General features: G+C 36.6%; 1 protein-coding gene across 6 annotated transcripts in view; it reads right to left on the bottom strand.

Annotated features, from left to right (window-relative positions):
- The window catches only part of EVI5 (ecotropic viral integration site 5), a 65,529-nt gene that overhangs the window by 44,942 nt on the left and 4,711 nt on the right, over positions 1-15,876 (bottom strand). For 2 of the 6 annotated variants that reach the window (XM_042873370.1, XM_042873373.1), the window contains exons 1-11: positions 14,930-14,947; positions 14,038-14,267; positions 10,627-10,816; positions 7,512-7,736; positions 6,488-6,562; positions 5,759-5,884; positions 5,010-5,153; positions 3,932-4,021; positions 3,739-3,836; positions 2,442-2,502; positions 688-741 (exon numbers count right to left, since the gene is read on the bottom strand). In XM_042873370.1, coding sequence (XP_042729304.1) covers positions 688-741; positions 2,442-2,502; positions 3,739-3,836; positions 3,932-4,021; positions 5,010-5,153; positions 5,759-5,884; positions 6,488-6,562; positions 7,512-7,736; positions 10,627-10,816; positions 14,038-14,186 — 1,212 coding nt within the window. In that variant the 5' untranslated portion in view covers positions 14,187-14,267; positions 14,930-14,947. Of the gene's footprint in view, positions 1-687; positions 742-2,441; positions 2,503-3,738; positions 3,837-3,931; positions 4,022-5,009; positions 5,154-5,758; positions 5,885-6,487; positions 6,563-7,511; positions 7,737-10,626; positions 10,817-11,221; positions 11,283-12,096; positions 12,254-14,037; positions 14,268-14,929; positions 14,948-15,876 lie in introns of those variants that run through there. The other 4 variants (XM_042873374.1, XM_042873375.1, XM_042873371.1 and 1 more) reach the window with 3 other exon arrangements.

The following is a 15,876-nucleotide window of genomic DNA, read 5'->3' as shown; positions in this document are numbered from 1 at the left end:
CAGGAAAGCTAAAGTACAACGCTTGCATGCTATCAGTACATAATACAAGTTATCGTGCACACTTGGACATTCTGTCCAGCTACAAAGAAGCCTAACAAAACCCTATTTTAGACTATATCCATGAGAAATTATTTTCCCCAGCCCCCTGTATCTGTAATTTCTACAACAATTCCAAATCATGTAAGATGAATTAATAGCTGACAGCAGCAGACTTCTGTACTAAACGTGAATGCTGCAACAACATCCCTCTACTGCTGTATTCAGTGACAACAATCTTTCACCTTCACTTCTCTGACCATTCAGAAGCCTGTCATTTTGCTCGTACATAACAACACCTAGCAACTTCAGATTATCAGAAGTGAGATTCTCTCACAATAATCTCTTTTCCACCCAGGCATTACACCATTTTATGTAGTCTTCTGTACTTTAATACTTCTAGTTGAGGAATAAAATGCTACAGAAACCAGATATTGAAATTGAACATTTCAAATAAGAGCCAGACAAACATTTATAAGCACTGACCTTAACAGCTTTGTTATTGCCATGCTTTTGGCTAAGCACTGTTAGTGAACATTGTAAATCAACTGGAAACAAATAGTAAGTTATGAGACCCATTTCATATAATAAGATGACTAATCATATAATTAATATAAATAACAGATTCAGTTTGGTCACTAGCTTACTTACTTTCTCTAATGTTTCAATGCGCTGTTTTAGGAGCCTGTTTTCAGTTCGCAACCTCTGAAATGGAAACAATTCAGAACTTTAGTTCTCAGGTTATGGAAGTCTGATAAAGCCAAGCAGGTTAACTTAAGAAAATGAAAACCAAAACATCTTACCACAGCTGCAAAAAATCAATATGAATACCAACATGAGCAGTGATACTTGTTTTAAACAGCCTTTTCATTTGATGTACTAACTCTAGAGGTGAGTTTTTACAGCTTGACAGAGCAAAGATAAGAAAGGTATTGTGCAATATGAAAGCAACTGTATTGGTGCTATAAGAAGGTCAGTGAACCACAGGGCTTAACCACACAACACTATTAGCCTCCTCTTCATAATCAAAGCAGGACACAGTCCTCATGGTGAAGGGACATGAAAAAGTAATCCCTCCACTAGGACAAGTTAATGAATGCTACAGAGATTCTCCTTTTCTTCTCAATAAAAAGGATAGTTAATTTTTTTTCTTGTTAGAAACTATATGAACAATTATTTACCTCCAAAGTAAGAAATAGTTGTACTTTTTTTATCTGATGTATTTCATACAAATCTTAACGTGATAAGCCACCCCAGCAAGCCCTAATTGCAAGTAAAGAATGCTACCTGTCTACTATTTGTTTACAAGGATAAAAAATGTGCAAAAGCATGGAAAATTTCTGTGCTCCCAGGTGCACGTTCACTGAATTTTTCTGAAGAACTGTTGTCTTTAAAATTGACAGTGAAAGACAAATGACCAGAAATGTATGGCAAGAAGGAAGGATACAACTCACTCCCTCTAAAAAGCTTAAATGTGAAAGGAAAATACAACAAAAGCTTATTTATGTAACAAAAGCAAGTCAGTAAAAGAACCTAAGCCCGTAGGAGCAGATCTTAACTTGCAGGTTTTTTGACCAAGATCTCCCGAACCCCACATTATGTATCAATTGCAGAAGCTCCATAAGAGGTGAACACAGACAGGACACATAACCTTGTGTGCAAGGCATTAGAGGAAAAATAAATAAATCCCCAAACCAATCTTGAAGTACTTGAGAGAACTGTAATAAAATCTTCCTTAAAATGTTTTCCAAATCCTCCACGTGGGATATCCACATCTTACAACAGAGCATTGTGAATGAGGAGCTCTGATGAATGAGGTTGTCTGTAAATCAAAGTTTAGTAGCAGAAACTAACAAGAACTATGTACAGCACGTCTCCACTGATTAATTCTCTTCAAATTTGTTCACCAGAAGTTTCACAGTCAAATGCCCTTTATGAGCAAACAGTCCAATGCAAATGCTGAAAAACAACAATGTGGGAACCTCAATTACATGTCCAGCCACACGTCCTTCCTTCTAGAACTTACAGAGGATCCACAAGAAAGCTGGAGAAGGAATTTCTTTCAGAGGCAATAGAAAGAGGATATAGGGCAATGACTTTAAAAGACAGATTTAGATTAGATATTTGGAGTAAATCCTTTATTCAGAGGGTGGTAAGGCAATGGAACAGGCTGCTCTGAGTCACCGTGGATTCTCCATCCCTGGAGGTTTTCAAGGCTAGACTGGATGGGGCGCTGGGCAACCAGATCTACTGGAAGGTATCTCTGCCTGTGTCAGTGGAGTTGAAGCTAGGTGATCTTCAAGAGGTCCCTTCCAAAACAATTCTATGTTACACAGATCAGAGACACACAATCCACATCTAAGAACTAAACTTATCTGTAAGTAAATCTATAGAGGCTCTCTTACTTTAATTTCAACTTGTTCTTCCATTTCTTTTGTTTTTATTGTAGTGTATTCCTTCTCTAACCTAAAAAAATAGAAATAGTAAAGGATAATCAGAAATGTTATTAACAACTTAAGTGGTCTAATACCTAATAAGCAACAAGAAAGTAGATACAGGTTGTATTTCCTCTGTTTAAACAACCACTTGAAAGTTGCCAATACAGTCCTCCTGTAAATACTTGGACTGAACATTAAAATTAGTTTAAGCACAGAAATACTTCTGCAGACATAAACAGGCTGGACTACATGGTGAAATGTGGATGCTTGCTTGTACAATCTTTATCAGATACAGATTTGAAATGGCAACGATTTGGAACAACAATAACCACTCAGTGCAGTTACACAACAATCAATTCAGTACAGTCAAAGGAACACATTGCTGGGAAGGCTTGGAGGACAGAAAGATGCAAAGAGATTTGAGGCAAGCCTTAAAATTATTTTGGTCCCTCTCAAGCAAGCTCCAGAATTGCCCCAATGAAAAAAACGGCAACAAGAAACGCAAGCTGTGATATTCAATGCCTCTACAAAAGGCAATCAAGTAAGTTTAGCCTGAATTGTAGTGTTTTAAACTGCAAGCTTTTATATTAGTTTTCAGAGAAAGGGTTTGCCCTGCAAGTTTGGGCACTATGGTAGACAGGATTAGTAAACTTATTTTGAAAGACCCTAGCACATCTGCTCTCCTTGCACATCACAATATACTACAAGCTGCCTGCCTTAAGAATTGCCCAACTTAACCCTGGAAAAGCACAAGAAAGGTAAATTGATTTATCAGTACGATTCACAGACGGCAGAAAAGTGAAGACATGCAACTAACCTTAAGTAGCAGTATTATACTCAGGATTTCAAACTCAGAATCAGGATTACCCTTACAATTATCCTCCCCTCCCTACTTCACCCTCAAAAAAACAAACAGAAAAAACATCAAAAAGCTACACACTACACACCTAACACCACCCCATCCCACAACAGATTTTCTATTCAAATCCTCTTTACAGAAGCTCTGTAATTTTCTGTAACATGCAGCTTTCCTCAGAAGCTTTAGTTTTTAAGTGAGATTTGATTATATTCAGGAACAATAGCAAATACCACTTCAGTAGAATTCTCTTGCAAACAGTACTTCAGTTTTTAACTCTTCACAGTATAAAACCCCCAAAAAGTTAGACATGGAAAATTCAGAGTGAAGTAATGAGTAACTAGTTTTGAACAAACAAACAATAACTCCAAGCAATAGTATGATCTTTTCTCAAAATGTTATACCTACTTTTTCATCTTTTTTGCATTGTATTTGACTTGGTAAGATGCTTGGATTAATTTGTCTGGACCACTGTCAAACTGATGTGGAATGACCTTTTGAAAGTGCTAAAAGCAATCAGAGCACAAGATTACATGTAATTAATAACTGCAAATAAACACACACCACACACATCTCTTAAAATATTACAATCTTAACTTACCTGTAACATCCCTTCCATGTCAAGTTGCAGTAATTCTGCTTGGTTTGTCTGAAGTAGTGCTAAACCTACTCGAAATACTATCTCCAAACCCTGTAAATAGAAGTTAAAATAATATTCAGCAATTATTCACAGTACTGTCAATGCTGAAAGATGATTCTATTATTTAAAACATTGGAAAGCTCACCTAGTTTCCCAAACAAAAGAAAGGGAAATCAAAAATCTTTAAACAACAGATTGATCCTGAGTTCCTTGTTTTGTACTGAAGACAAATAGTCAGGCTACTTGCCCTAACATCAGGTCCTCTTCAGAGTGCTATCACACTTCACAGGAGCTTTATCAGTAATTTTAAATACATTTGGTACTAAAATATAATGAATAAAAAAAGAAACAATGTACTTCTCTAGAAAGGTATTTTTGTTTCAAACAAGGTATAACATAACTGAACAATTTAAACAGATTCAAGGGAATGCTTGCCTCAAGAATATCCTAGATACTATACACGATCTGAAGGAATCCACCTCTGAGTTAGCGTTTTCTAGAACATTATAGCAGAGGAAAAGCATAAATGGACTAAAAGCTTTGGTTTGTTACTTACATTCACCCAAAGCTCTAACCCTAGATACACCTTAGGCATCAGTGATAATTCCACTGAATAATTCCATAAGTTCTTTTGGCTACTAGCCATCTTCTCAACAGGAGCAGCTCTTCTATACTCCCTCCTCCTCATCTGCTTGTCCCCATGAAGTTTTAACGTGGGCCCAAAAGACTTTTCACCCCAAACTACCGAAAAACAGACGCCCTGTTGCACGATGCTATCACATGGCATCCAGAACTTCTGGCAGATACGATGACTCTTCAATAGGCTTAGACTATAAAGTTGCTTACAGCATCTATACTCAAATATGTACTTGCTTTTCCTTAAACTACATGCACAGACATCTTCCCGTACCAAACAACCGATAAACCTACAAAGGCAGGGTATTTGAAATTTGCCCATCAGAACAGTCTTCACAGTACTACTGAAATAGCTGCTCTTAACCATTACTCTTGAAGCAGAACATAAGTATTGAGTAGTTACCTCAGACATAAAGATATCAAATATTCTTGTTGCAATTGGTAGTGGAAAAGTTGTAAGAAATATAGTTAAAAACCATGATGATGCATACATAGAAGTGTGGAAACTCTGAGACTGAAAGTGCACATAAAGTTCTGGAAGATGCTCCTGGAGAAAAAGATGAGAAAAAAAATGTATTTGTTATGGTTTTGCAAGTAGTTTTTATTGTGCAAATGGCTCTGACACATGGGGAAAAATAATTGGCATTTGCCTCAGCCAGCAGTTACATAACACATAACCAGAAGAAATATCACTTGATATGGATATGAAAGTTTATCAGTATGAAAAACCAAGCAGCAGACATGGCAGTATTACCTGTAGTATTTCTACACTGCATGGCAGAAATGTAAACATTTCCATACCAAAAAATTAAGCCTACTTGTTCCTGTCAGCCCAACTTTTCTTTTACTTAAAAAACAAACAAACAAAAAAAACAGCTGTAAATCGAGTACAAATTTATACAAAGACATTTCAGTCTTAAAATTCTCAATGCAAGCTTTACAATTCATAAGCATGAAGTACAACAACACAAGTCCTCGTGACATTGTCAAAGGTTAAAAAATACGTTGTACAGACACAGACTTTCTCCTGCAGCCTTGAAATCAGCTATTGTCAAAGAACAGTCTATTATCAAAGACAAGCCTGCTCTTGAACTGCAATTCCCAATTTCATTATTCTCAGTTACTGAAAAGCTTGATAGATTTTGTATATACCTGTATCATGCACTCAAACTGGTACATACAAAGGCCCAGTTCAGCCATGCTTGGCTTGAAGAGTTCTCGTAGTCTATAATCTTGCATTAATTTAACAAACACACAAAACGCTTCTTCTTCTGGCATCTATATCAAAAATAAAAACAAAAGAAACAAAGACTCAGGAGAAGCATAAGGACAGAATGAATGTTTGGGAAGACAGTGTTTTGCTGTTTCTCTGAACAAGGAATTTATAACCGATGATTACTATTGTAGTTTTCCTTGTATATGCTGGGTCCTATCAAGTGGCTTCTAAACCGAAATGGAGGTCTGCAAACTTCTTACAATATAACCTGGTCTAAAAAACTGAATATTAATACAAAGACAACTTTTAAAATATGACACTTGAGAAATCCCACTTAAACTGAGAGGAGGTTTAGTGTAATAGATTTGGAATGACTAATCAATAGCTGACATAACATGCCCTAGAGTAACTTGCAAGACTGGGATCCCACCTTAGCTTTAAGAAACAAATGCATTCTCTCACTCAGAAAGTTTGTAGCTTCTTGACAAAACACAGAAACAGAGAATACTTTCATTTCATATGCAGAATAAAAGACAGCCCTCTACTATTACATTGTAACAAACAGCAATAAAGAATCACCACAAAAATTCCTTCCAAATCATTACCACACCATGCAACCTAGCAGGGATTTTCAAGGTTCACATATTTCTTAATACAATGTTTACCTGCATAAGTAGTAATCCAACAATAAAAGCACTTCCTTGACAGTATCCAACTTCACGATCCACCAAAGAATAAGCCTACAAAATAACATCTTTAAGACTCCAAACAATTAAATCCTCATTACTAATAAGAATATATCTTAGCTCATGCTGTTATTTTGATAACAACTTTTGTCTTGCTCTTCCAAATCCACAGCAAACAGACACTCCATACAAAAAATCTGATGAGACGTTTAGTTGCTACCTGCCGCTACACAGAGACATGAACTTTGCTCTCTGTTGGCCTCCAATGCATTAATGGATACCTAAAAAAGCCTGCAGTTCACAGGAATTTGCCAGGTCTCAAAAGATAAGGAGGCTTCCATACCAAACGCACAGGCTTAATACATCTACAGAAGATTTGACAAAAGAAACAGTCTGTTTCAGAACAATTCAGAGCCGTAGTTTTATTTACAGCTGGTTTCCACACACATTGCATGTTTCCATGCATATTTTAGAACTGGAAATTACTACGATTTAGAAAAGTGCTGACTTCTCTGTTGAAGCTACATGACCAAAATTTAAGCTCTAGTAGAATGGGGGCAATACAGTGACATTTTATGGCAATGTTATTTTGTGCTTGTGCACTAACAACTGCACATTAGCTGGCACCTACCGTTTTCTTCTCTCACACACAGGCTCACCAACACTTGAAAATGGAACGCTCACTTTGATTTACTATGTTCTCATCTGTCAGTATTGATAATTCACGGCACACTTTTCTCCATTACGCTATCAGCAGTTACTATGTGAAATTGCTTTAATGCAAGTTAAGTAAGCAGATGATTTAAATCTCTTACAAAATCATATTAAATAGGAATACAATATTTGAAAGCTATCTTTGAAATGTAATTTGAAAAGTAGAGTCAGTTTAAAAAATAGGACACGTGAAACTGACACAACACATTCAGAAGGTAAATTATTTTCTAAACCTTTGTGCTTGCTTACTCTTGTTAATGTGTTTTTAAGAACAGAAATGCTGACTTACCTTCATTACATTAAATAAAACCTCCTGCCCAAGGCTGTCTTTCTCCTTAAAGAAATCATGCTCTGGATACGTTCTAGCAATGTCCCTTCTTATTAGTTTCTCACAAGGAGATGTCATTTTCAAAAGCTCTGAATACTGATCCTTTATTGGCATGCTTTGAGCACTACACAGAAGCTGCCAAACAATTGCTCTGAAATGATGAGGTATCCCTTTTCGAACAAGCTCCTAAAGCACAAAGATACAAAACCATTAACATTTCCTGAAAATAATACATTATGTCACAAACCAGTTATGAAGTTCATAAGGCGTAAGCCTCAATTGCAGCCTGATAGGTAATAAGAATTAATGATTTTTAATTAGCTAATTTAGACAATTAAAGTAGTGGGTTTTTTTTGTTTTTGTTTTTGGTTTTTTTTTTTTCCTTAAGTAAATAACCATGAAAAAAAGCTGAATATTAAAAAAAAACATTTTCAACAAGAACTCCTCTGGGCCAAAGTAATAGTAATTTTTAATATTTCACAAAACATTACTGAAGAAAGTAATCTTAATTATATTTCTAGTTTTTAAGACATAAGAAATTATTGCTTAAGAATAACTTGCAAGACAAGTAAATGGCAAAAAAATTGAAACTAAATGGAGCACAGACAACCAGAAAGAAGTGCACAAGATTTCTATCAGAAGTCATTTGACACACACTTCACAAAAAGTCTACTTTCTCTCTTGTGCCAGTATTTCAAATTTTTCTTTCATTTACAGGAAGTATTTAAATGTGATTTCTGATGCTAGACCAAGAATACATAGTTTACATCAACTGAGCTTCCTTCATTTACCTGAAATTCCCTGAGGAGAAAAAAATAAAAATCAGCTAGTTATTATACAACTCAACCTTCTCAGATCTATCTATCACATTCCAAGTATGTTACTTGTCTTTTCAGAACAGACAAGTAAAAAGAAGTCTTGTTGCTTAATCTGAAAAACTGAGGAGAAAGTATGAATCAAAGTTAATAGGTTTAGTAGTACTTTCTGCAACTAGGATCCAACTACAAGACTGCCAATTCAAGACAAGAAGGTTCCTTTGTCATTGACAGGTTTGTTTGTTTGTGGTTACTTTTTTTTTTTTTTTTTAAGCTTTATGAACTATTATCAAATACTGTCTCCTGCAGGTCAGTTTATTTTATTTTGCTGGTATTTACTCTGAGGTCAGAATCATCTTCTATTCTACTCCTATTTGTCCAAGTACTTACCCTACTACTCCAAATATTAAGACAGCACTAATACTAACTAATCTTTTGAACTTCCACAGACACTCCTGCTTCAAATCATTTGTTAAGCCTGAACTCTACTGCAGGAGTTTTGCAGCACTATCTGCAGCTTTCCAACATCCTAAAGATCATCAGCTTTTTCCAGAACCTTCCTAGTAATGTCACTGCAACTATTTGTTCAGATATGACTGTGACATTGAATTATTTCCCAAAAGATGTCCAACTCCAAACCAACAAGCCTAAGACAGCTTTCCACATTTATCTCTAGCTATTATGTCAACAACGCACTACCAGACTGCAGTTCAGTCACCTAAAGCCTCAAAAACTCTAAAAGCATAAACAAATGATTAGTTAGTAGTTCCTTGCATTATCATGCACTTGCTCAATCAAAATAACAAAGTTAATTCCACCAACACTCTTAGAGGAACACAGAAAAGTGGAAATTGCATCATCTTTCAGTTTCTCTTCAGAAGCAGGAAGAGTTCAGAGAGGATCAAGGCACATGGACAGATCATATCACATACAAGGAAAGCACAGACACACATGACTAACGCTTCAGAAACTTGCCAAGTGTCCAGTAACTTAAGACTAGCTTTCATAGCCAATATGAAATGAAATTTGGGCTGCTAAAATCATAACTACTGGCACAACCAACAAAGTATGGATGTTCAAGTATTCCAAAGTTTAGCTTGATTTTTGACAAATGAGCAAAAAAACCTCCCACATACCTGAGAATTATTTCACCATCAAAAAACCTCACTAAAAGTACACTTAACCGACTAACTTTCAATAAATATTTATTCTCCAAACAACTCTTGACCAGCATGACACTTTATTTGCAAAGCCTACATGCAAGCAGTTCAGAAAGTGAATTCTATCCAATCTGATCTATTTATTACCAATCTGCTTCTCTTTGTCAGGTTCACAGGTCTTCTTTTCACAGCTTTTTGGGAACACTCTTCCAGAAACTGTTTTCCCTATGCAAGCATAGAGCCTTGAATTCATTTTCATCCCTTGTTTCCACTCTCAGGTCATATTCTCTCTCCACAACTGCTTCACATAAAAAACACTTTGCTTTAGCCCATCGTTCTGCCTTCCCACAATCTATTCACAGACATGAACTTCAAACTATTCAAAAGACCCTGAAATTTGTATTCTGCACATAAAACTACAGACTAAAGCTAATAAAGAACCAAAACAGAATAGGCTGCCCACAAATAAAAATCCTACACTTCCAGTACTTTCTACCTCTGAAAAGTGAATGTTAAATGCCCTAAACATTTTTTAATTTAAATATAAATTATTGTTGAATTCTGTTCCTGCACATGTCCACAATTTAGACTGGACATATACAGCCCAAAATTTCTCTAACCTTCTGAAACAGTTTAGAAACTGTTCTCTTCCACTTGATGTTATTCCTGGGGTCAGCAAATTTGGCCTGAACAATTGAACTAAATTTGTATCAGATCCTTATAAAATAGAATGATTTGCTCCTCTAATAAGAATGCTTTTAAACAGACAGGTGTTCAGTAGGGGGAAAAAAGATATCACAGCATCCAGCTACAATATGATCTTAAGCAGGTTTTCAGTAACTCCACTTTGAAAATACCAAGTATGCGATTAAAGGGAATCTCTCATAATCAGACAGAAAGCTTTGGTATTCACGATATGCACCTGGTTTTCAATGAGACCTTTGCCAGACAAAACTGAAGTATAACAACAGTTACATAAGAAGCACTAGGGCTTCAGGATTGAAATAGATACAATTAGAAGCTTCTCTTACTTGCTTATCTTAAAAATTGAGCCAAAAAGCTATCAAGATACAAATCCATCCTACAAACGTGTCCAACTACCTTAACTTGCTTTTCTTTCTTTTTCCGTACATCTTCCCATTCATTCACAATTCTCCCCCACAGGATCCACGAGTCTTCTTCAAGATGGCTGAGATTGCTAGAAGCTGATGAACTAGATACAAGAGAAGATCCACTATTTCTTCTTGACCCATTTACCGATCGCAAGGATTTGCTATCTGTTTCTAGGAGCCTGCAAAGAAACCACACACAGACACACAAAAACAACAAGAAACTACATGTTCTTATCATGCTATTGCCACACTGTTGTTTTTGTTTTCTTTTTTACAAATCTGTGCTTCCAACATCATTGCAAAGAACGAGCACAGAGTGCCATCGGTACAGTTTTTCCAACATCCGTCTGTAATAAATTTAAGTAGAACTGCTCCTTGTTACTATTTATAATCACTCAAGTATTTCTGCAGCCAGAATAGCAGATTACATTGCAGCCTTTTAAGGAACAAACACAAGCATCACATTATGCATAAATATCAGAATTGAGATTTTAATCAGTGTCTTACAACCTCCTGAACTAGATCTTAATAAAGTCAGGGAAAGTACAGAAGCATCACAAATCAAACTTCTTCCACACATTTACCAACTGGAGATTAACAGCTGAACACAGAACATCAGCAGGTTTTGAGGCAAGAGGGTTTGACCTTACCAGGAACACAAAAAAAAAAATAAAAAAAATAAAAAAATCAAGGGCTTTCATGCATTGAGTTGACAAAAAGAACACAAGCAAACAAGTTAAACGTTCTCAACAATCAATGAATGTCAGAGGTACTGGAAAAGACAGTAATTTTAAAGGAAAGTTGTCAAAAATCTCCCCATTAACACAATACAGATTGATAATGTAAATACAGACACATAATAATGTAAGTTACAGTTCTGTAATGCCTGAATTATGCTGACAACTGTTCAATATGGTGCTTTTATAAATGGATGAGAAAAAAAACCTCAGTTCTAGCAAATGGGAATTGGGTAACAAAAGCTAATGGATGGATAAAGCCCAGCACTTGGATATGAGAACTGGGATTATCAGGTAGTGAGATTTATGTTCAGTAATTTTTCACGCACTTGCACAAAATCTAAAAGCCTGGCAACATTTTAGCAACGTTGTATTAAGTTTTAAGTACTTATTAGATCATCACCCTTTTACACAAGTCTCAGAGCACCTGCAGTTTAAGCTCCCAGCTAAGAGATACTTACATTAGCTTTCCCAGTGCCCAGCTTTCACCTATTGTTTTTTGATGTTTAGAAACCCTAATACCAATGCACAATGAAAACTTAGCTCAAAATTCCTTCTATTAGTGTGTCAGCGTCAAAAGAGCAAAGTAATTACCGATGAAAAATGAGCACAGAAAAAAATATCACAGTTATAAAAACACGATGATTATAAAAGGCTCTGACTGGTTAATTACCACAGCTTCTTTATGTAAGTTTCACTAGATTTCAGTAGGTTGACCTTACCTGGATAAATTCATTGTCCTTGGATTTGAAAATGAGAAGTTCTTTACAAAGTAAGTAGTATGCAAGTTCCGTATTGTTCAACAACTGATTTCCTTCACCTAAAACTTTATAAATGATTTACTAATGCCAAACAGTTACAACAGGACTCTGGACTGAGCTAACTCATTATTTTGAGGAGACTTCCAGTAGGACTGGATTACAGAATGCTTCATACATTCATAGCCTGATACAGTTCGAGTTTTTTCAGTTCCCAGCCTGCTTAAATAATTCACATTGTTCTTGTTCATGTTGAAGTCAAGAACATAAATTAAACCTTTACAAATACCCAGCACCAGCTATTGTTCCCTGCATTCAGTGTACAATTCCTTCTCACTGTGTTAAAATGCAGATTCAAACTTTCAAAACTACTGTGCACCCTCCATGATAAGAGCATCGCATTTTAATTTACTTCAAGTATTGGGTCTCACAAGGAAAGAACATTTGGTGTGAGATATCTGACAGGACAACCTCTAATCACAATTCATACACAAAAGTAAGTGTGGGAATGAACAACAAATCTGTCTTAAAAAAATATATATATTGATCAAATGAAAACAGATAAGTTAACCTAAATTGTACTAAATCAAGAACGCAAAGCTGAAGAAGAAAACCTAACAAGCCCAAGCTAACATGCTTTGAAAAAGCAAACTAACTTCACTCCAGGGCTTAATATAACTACTCTGGACGAACAAGTCTTACGCCCTAACAAAGATAAGCAGTCCAAAGAACAGTTTTCCTAATATAAATGAGACCCTTGGTCATAAACAGAACAGAAAGCTTCAGATTAAATGCAAATTAGCTTTCTTAGAAGCACTCTATTTATGTTATACCTCCTTTTTTTCTTCTTTTGATACATTTTAAATGGCTACTAGCACAGCACAAATCACAGTACACCTTCAAATGAAAGATAACCCCATAAACCATAAGGAAAAGAGGACGGCGTGGTTTAAAAGCTGACCTCCATTCTCAGTCATGAACTAGACAGCTACAATTTCCTTGTAAGTTACTTTACTATCAGGCAGCAGAATCAGAACATTAAGAGAAGACATGCCTGGAGACAGTTGGCATCACTGCCTCTTCTCAGCTACAGGAGCGTACAAAGAAATTCAGGACAAACAAGAATGACTGATTAGGGATTTCTCTTTCACGAGATTAAGTCATTGCATACCTGTCACTGTTAGCATAACTGCAGCAAGCATCTACTATTCCTTGCAAATAAAAGATGCTTGAACACTGCTCTATCTGTAAAAATACGCCTCCAGCCATAACACTGAATAGGCTGCAAAGCCTCTTTTATTAGCTGTACCTGTACGAAATAGCCTGAGCTGCAGGCTAAATTACAGAATACAAACTGAAGAATTCTGCTCAAACCCTTAAACTGAATAGCAGAACAGCAACTTCTACTTTTCTAGAATTTCCAACAGAAAATCCTGCTCCATGTACATCATCACAGATAAACGGATAACACGCTAAAAGGCTACATGTGAGCAGGTTATACTGTGGAAATCGAGAAGGAAAAGAAGGGAACTGTGAGGTATTTCACATTTCAAAAAGCCTATAAAAATACTATCTTTATCTAAGAATGGGAGGAAGTTACACAGAAGTCTCATTGCTATGATATTCCATTTCAGTTGGGATACTGAATATCATGCAACTCCAATGCAAATTTCTAGAATAAGCAGCAGTTATGAGCACTTCTTTAAACCAGAAAGCCAACTCTTTTGAACATTCTACAAAAACAAATTCTTCAAGAATGCACACCTCTACAACATTAATTCTTAACCATGAAATTAAGGCGTTGCGCCATGAACAGCAACCTCCTTTAACAGTCTCAGTGTTGAAGCTACAATAACCCAATTCAATCTTATCACTATAGTCAAGACCAAGAAGTTTTGCATTTACCTGTTCTGCTCCTCAAGTTTAGCCAGTAATTCTAGGTCGTCTGGACTCAGCTGTGCTGGCGAGGATGGTGATAATGCAGGTGTAGACAGAGTGGTAGAGGAGGATGTAGTGTGTAAAGAAGCAGATGGACTTGCCACCTGACTGGCCATCTGACTGACAGTGTGTGATACAGTGTTCTTCACCCATGAGAGAGTAGAGCTCAGCTTGCCTGCAACCTTGTCTGTCGCCACCTGTGATGACAAGAAGAGGCTACAACAGCTGTGGGGTTTTGTTTTTTCATCTTTTCAATCAACTACTTCCACTGAACAGGGAAAAGATACAATATGCATAAACTGACATTGGGATTGTATATTTCTGCAGAAGACCCAAAGCTGTCAGAAGCAATAAAAGCTGCAATGATAGAAATTCAGTATTACAGAAGAAATAACATGCAACTATATTGCTAATACACTAGAAAAATACAGAGGAATTTGTTCAACAGAACTGGTTTCTGCAGTACAGAAATACCACAGCTCAGTTCAGACTTCCCACTACAGAAAAAAAAAAAATCCACTATTTAGAATGTATTGAGAATTGAGAAGATAATAACAGCACAGGACACACAGAAGGACAGATAAGGAAGCAGTCAACTACTTCATAACTGACAGAGAAGCAGCAGGAATGTATCAGTGTAAACCCTAAGCTTCGCTGATTGCTGTTTGAATATAACAGAAATCCTCTACAGTGTGAGGAAGAGGAACAGACGCACCACAATCCTGATTTACACCAAAGTACAGGAGTCCTTAGCATCTGCCAGCACGTAGAAAAAAGTTAAATTCTGTATGCTTAATATTGTCTCTGGAAAGCATAAACGCAGCAGCCACGCATGCGGAAACAAAGAAAAGTTGCTCACTTTCAGAAGGCCTCCAGTAGGCAGGGATCTCCAGCAAGATGCCCCCACCTCCACTGCCAGCCCTTAAATGAGGTCTGGGAAGGACTGGATCCTGGCTCCACCCCTTCCAGTCACTCAGGTGTGTCGCATGCAGCTGAGCTCCTCTGGGTTGCCCTGCCTTCCACCAGGTGCTCAGCCACTGTTTCAGGCTGTGACTTAACATTTCTGCTACAGGCCCCCCCCAAAAAGCACCTGAAATGTTCCAGTTGGTTCCTGCACCACTTAGGTTTTCCTATGCAAATGCATAGGAAACATGCATAGGAAATGCAATACTGTCCTTGCCAGTATTACAATACTAAAAAAAAACCATAAATTTTTAAAGCTCACCTTGGAGATGCACTTTCAAAACTAAGGTTTCAATACCACTTTTTATAACATACACGGTAGAGATTTCAGACTCAAATTTAATATATTCATTAATATTTCAGCCTATTGCTATTGAAGCGCAAATTATTCATGTTTCATTTTAAGTAACAGATTTATAATACAGACAACACACGTACGTCACTTGCTAAGAGGACTGAGTATTTTCTCAAAGGTTTCTTACTGCTTCAAACATGACAAGCAACACAACTACTCCAAAAGTAAACATTGGCAGAAACAGGAACAATCTTAAGAATACAGCAAACAACTGCCAAAAGTCACACTTCTGTTTTGAGCAGATATCCACATATAAACATTAGAAAAGCACTGATTTAGAGTTGCACCCTGTGACACAAACAGGGAAAAGTAAGGATACAAATGGATTAAATACTACAAAGCAAAGTAATTAAGACAAGGTGCAAAAATAAATCCAAGCTGAGTACAGCTTACGCAAGACTCACACTCTGAGTTCGGAGATCTGAAGTGGATGAGGAGGTGGGAAAAAACCCTAGAATTTACTTAGCAGCAGATCACAGCGCATTAAA

This window comes from Lagopus leucura, unplaced genomic scaffold (genome assembly GCF_019238085.1).
Source record: "Lagopus leucura isolate 7727_CA_CO unplaced genomic scaffold, USGS_WTPT01 Super-Scaffold_100009, whole genome shotgun sequence".
NCBI classification, from domain to species: Eukaryota; Metazoa; Chordata; class Aves; order Galliformes; family Phasianidae; genus Lagopus; species Lagopus leucura.
The sequence above is the reverse complement of the archived record's forward strand: the minus strand, read 5'-3'. Positions and strand labels throughout refer to the sequence as shown.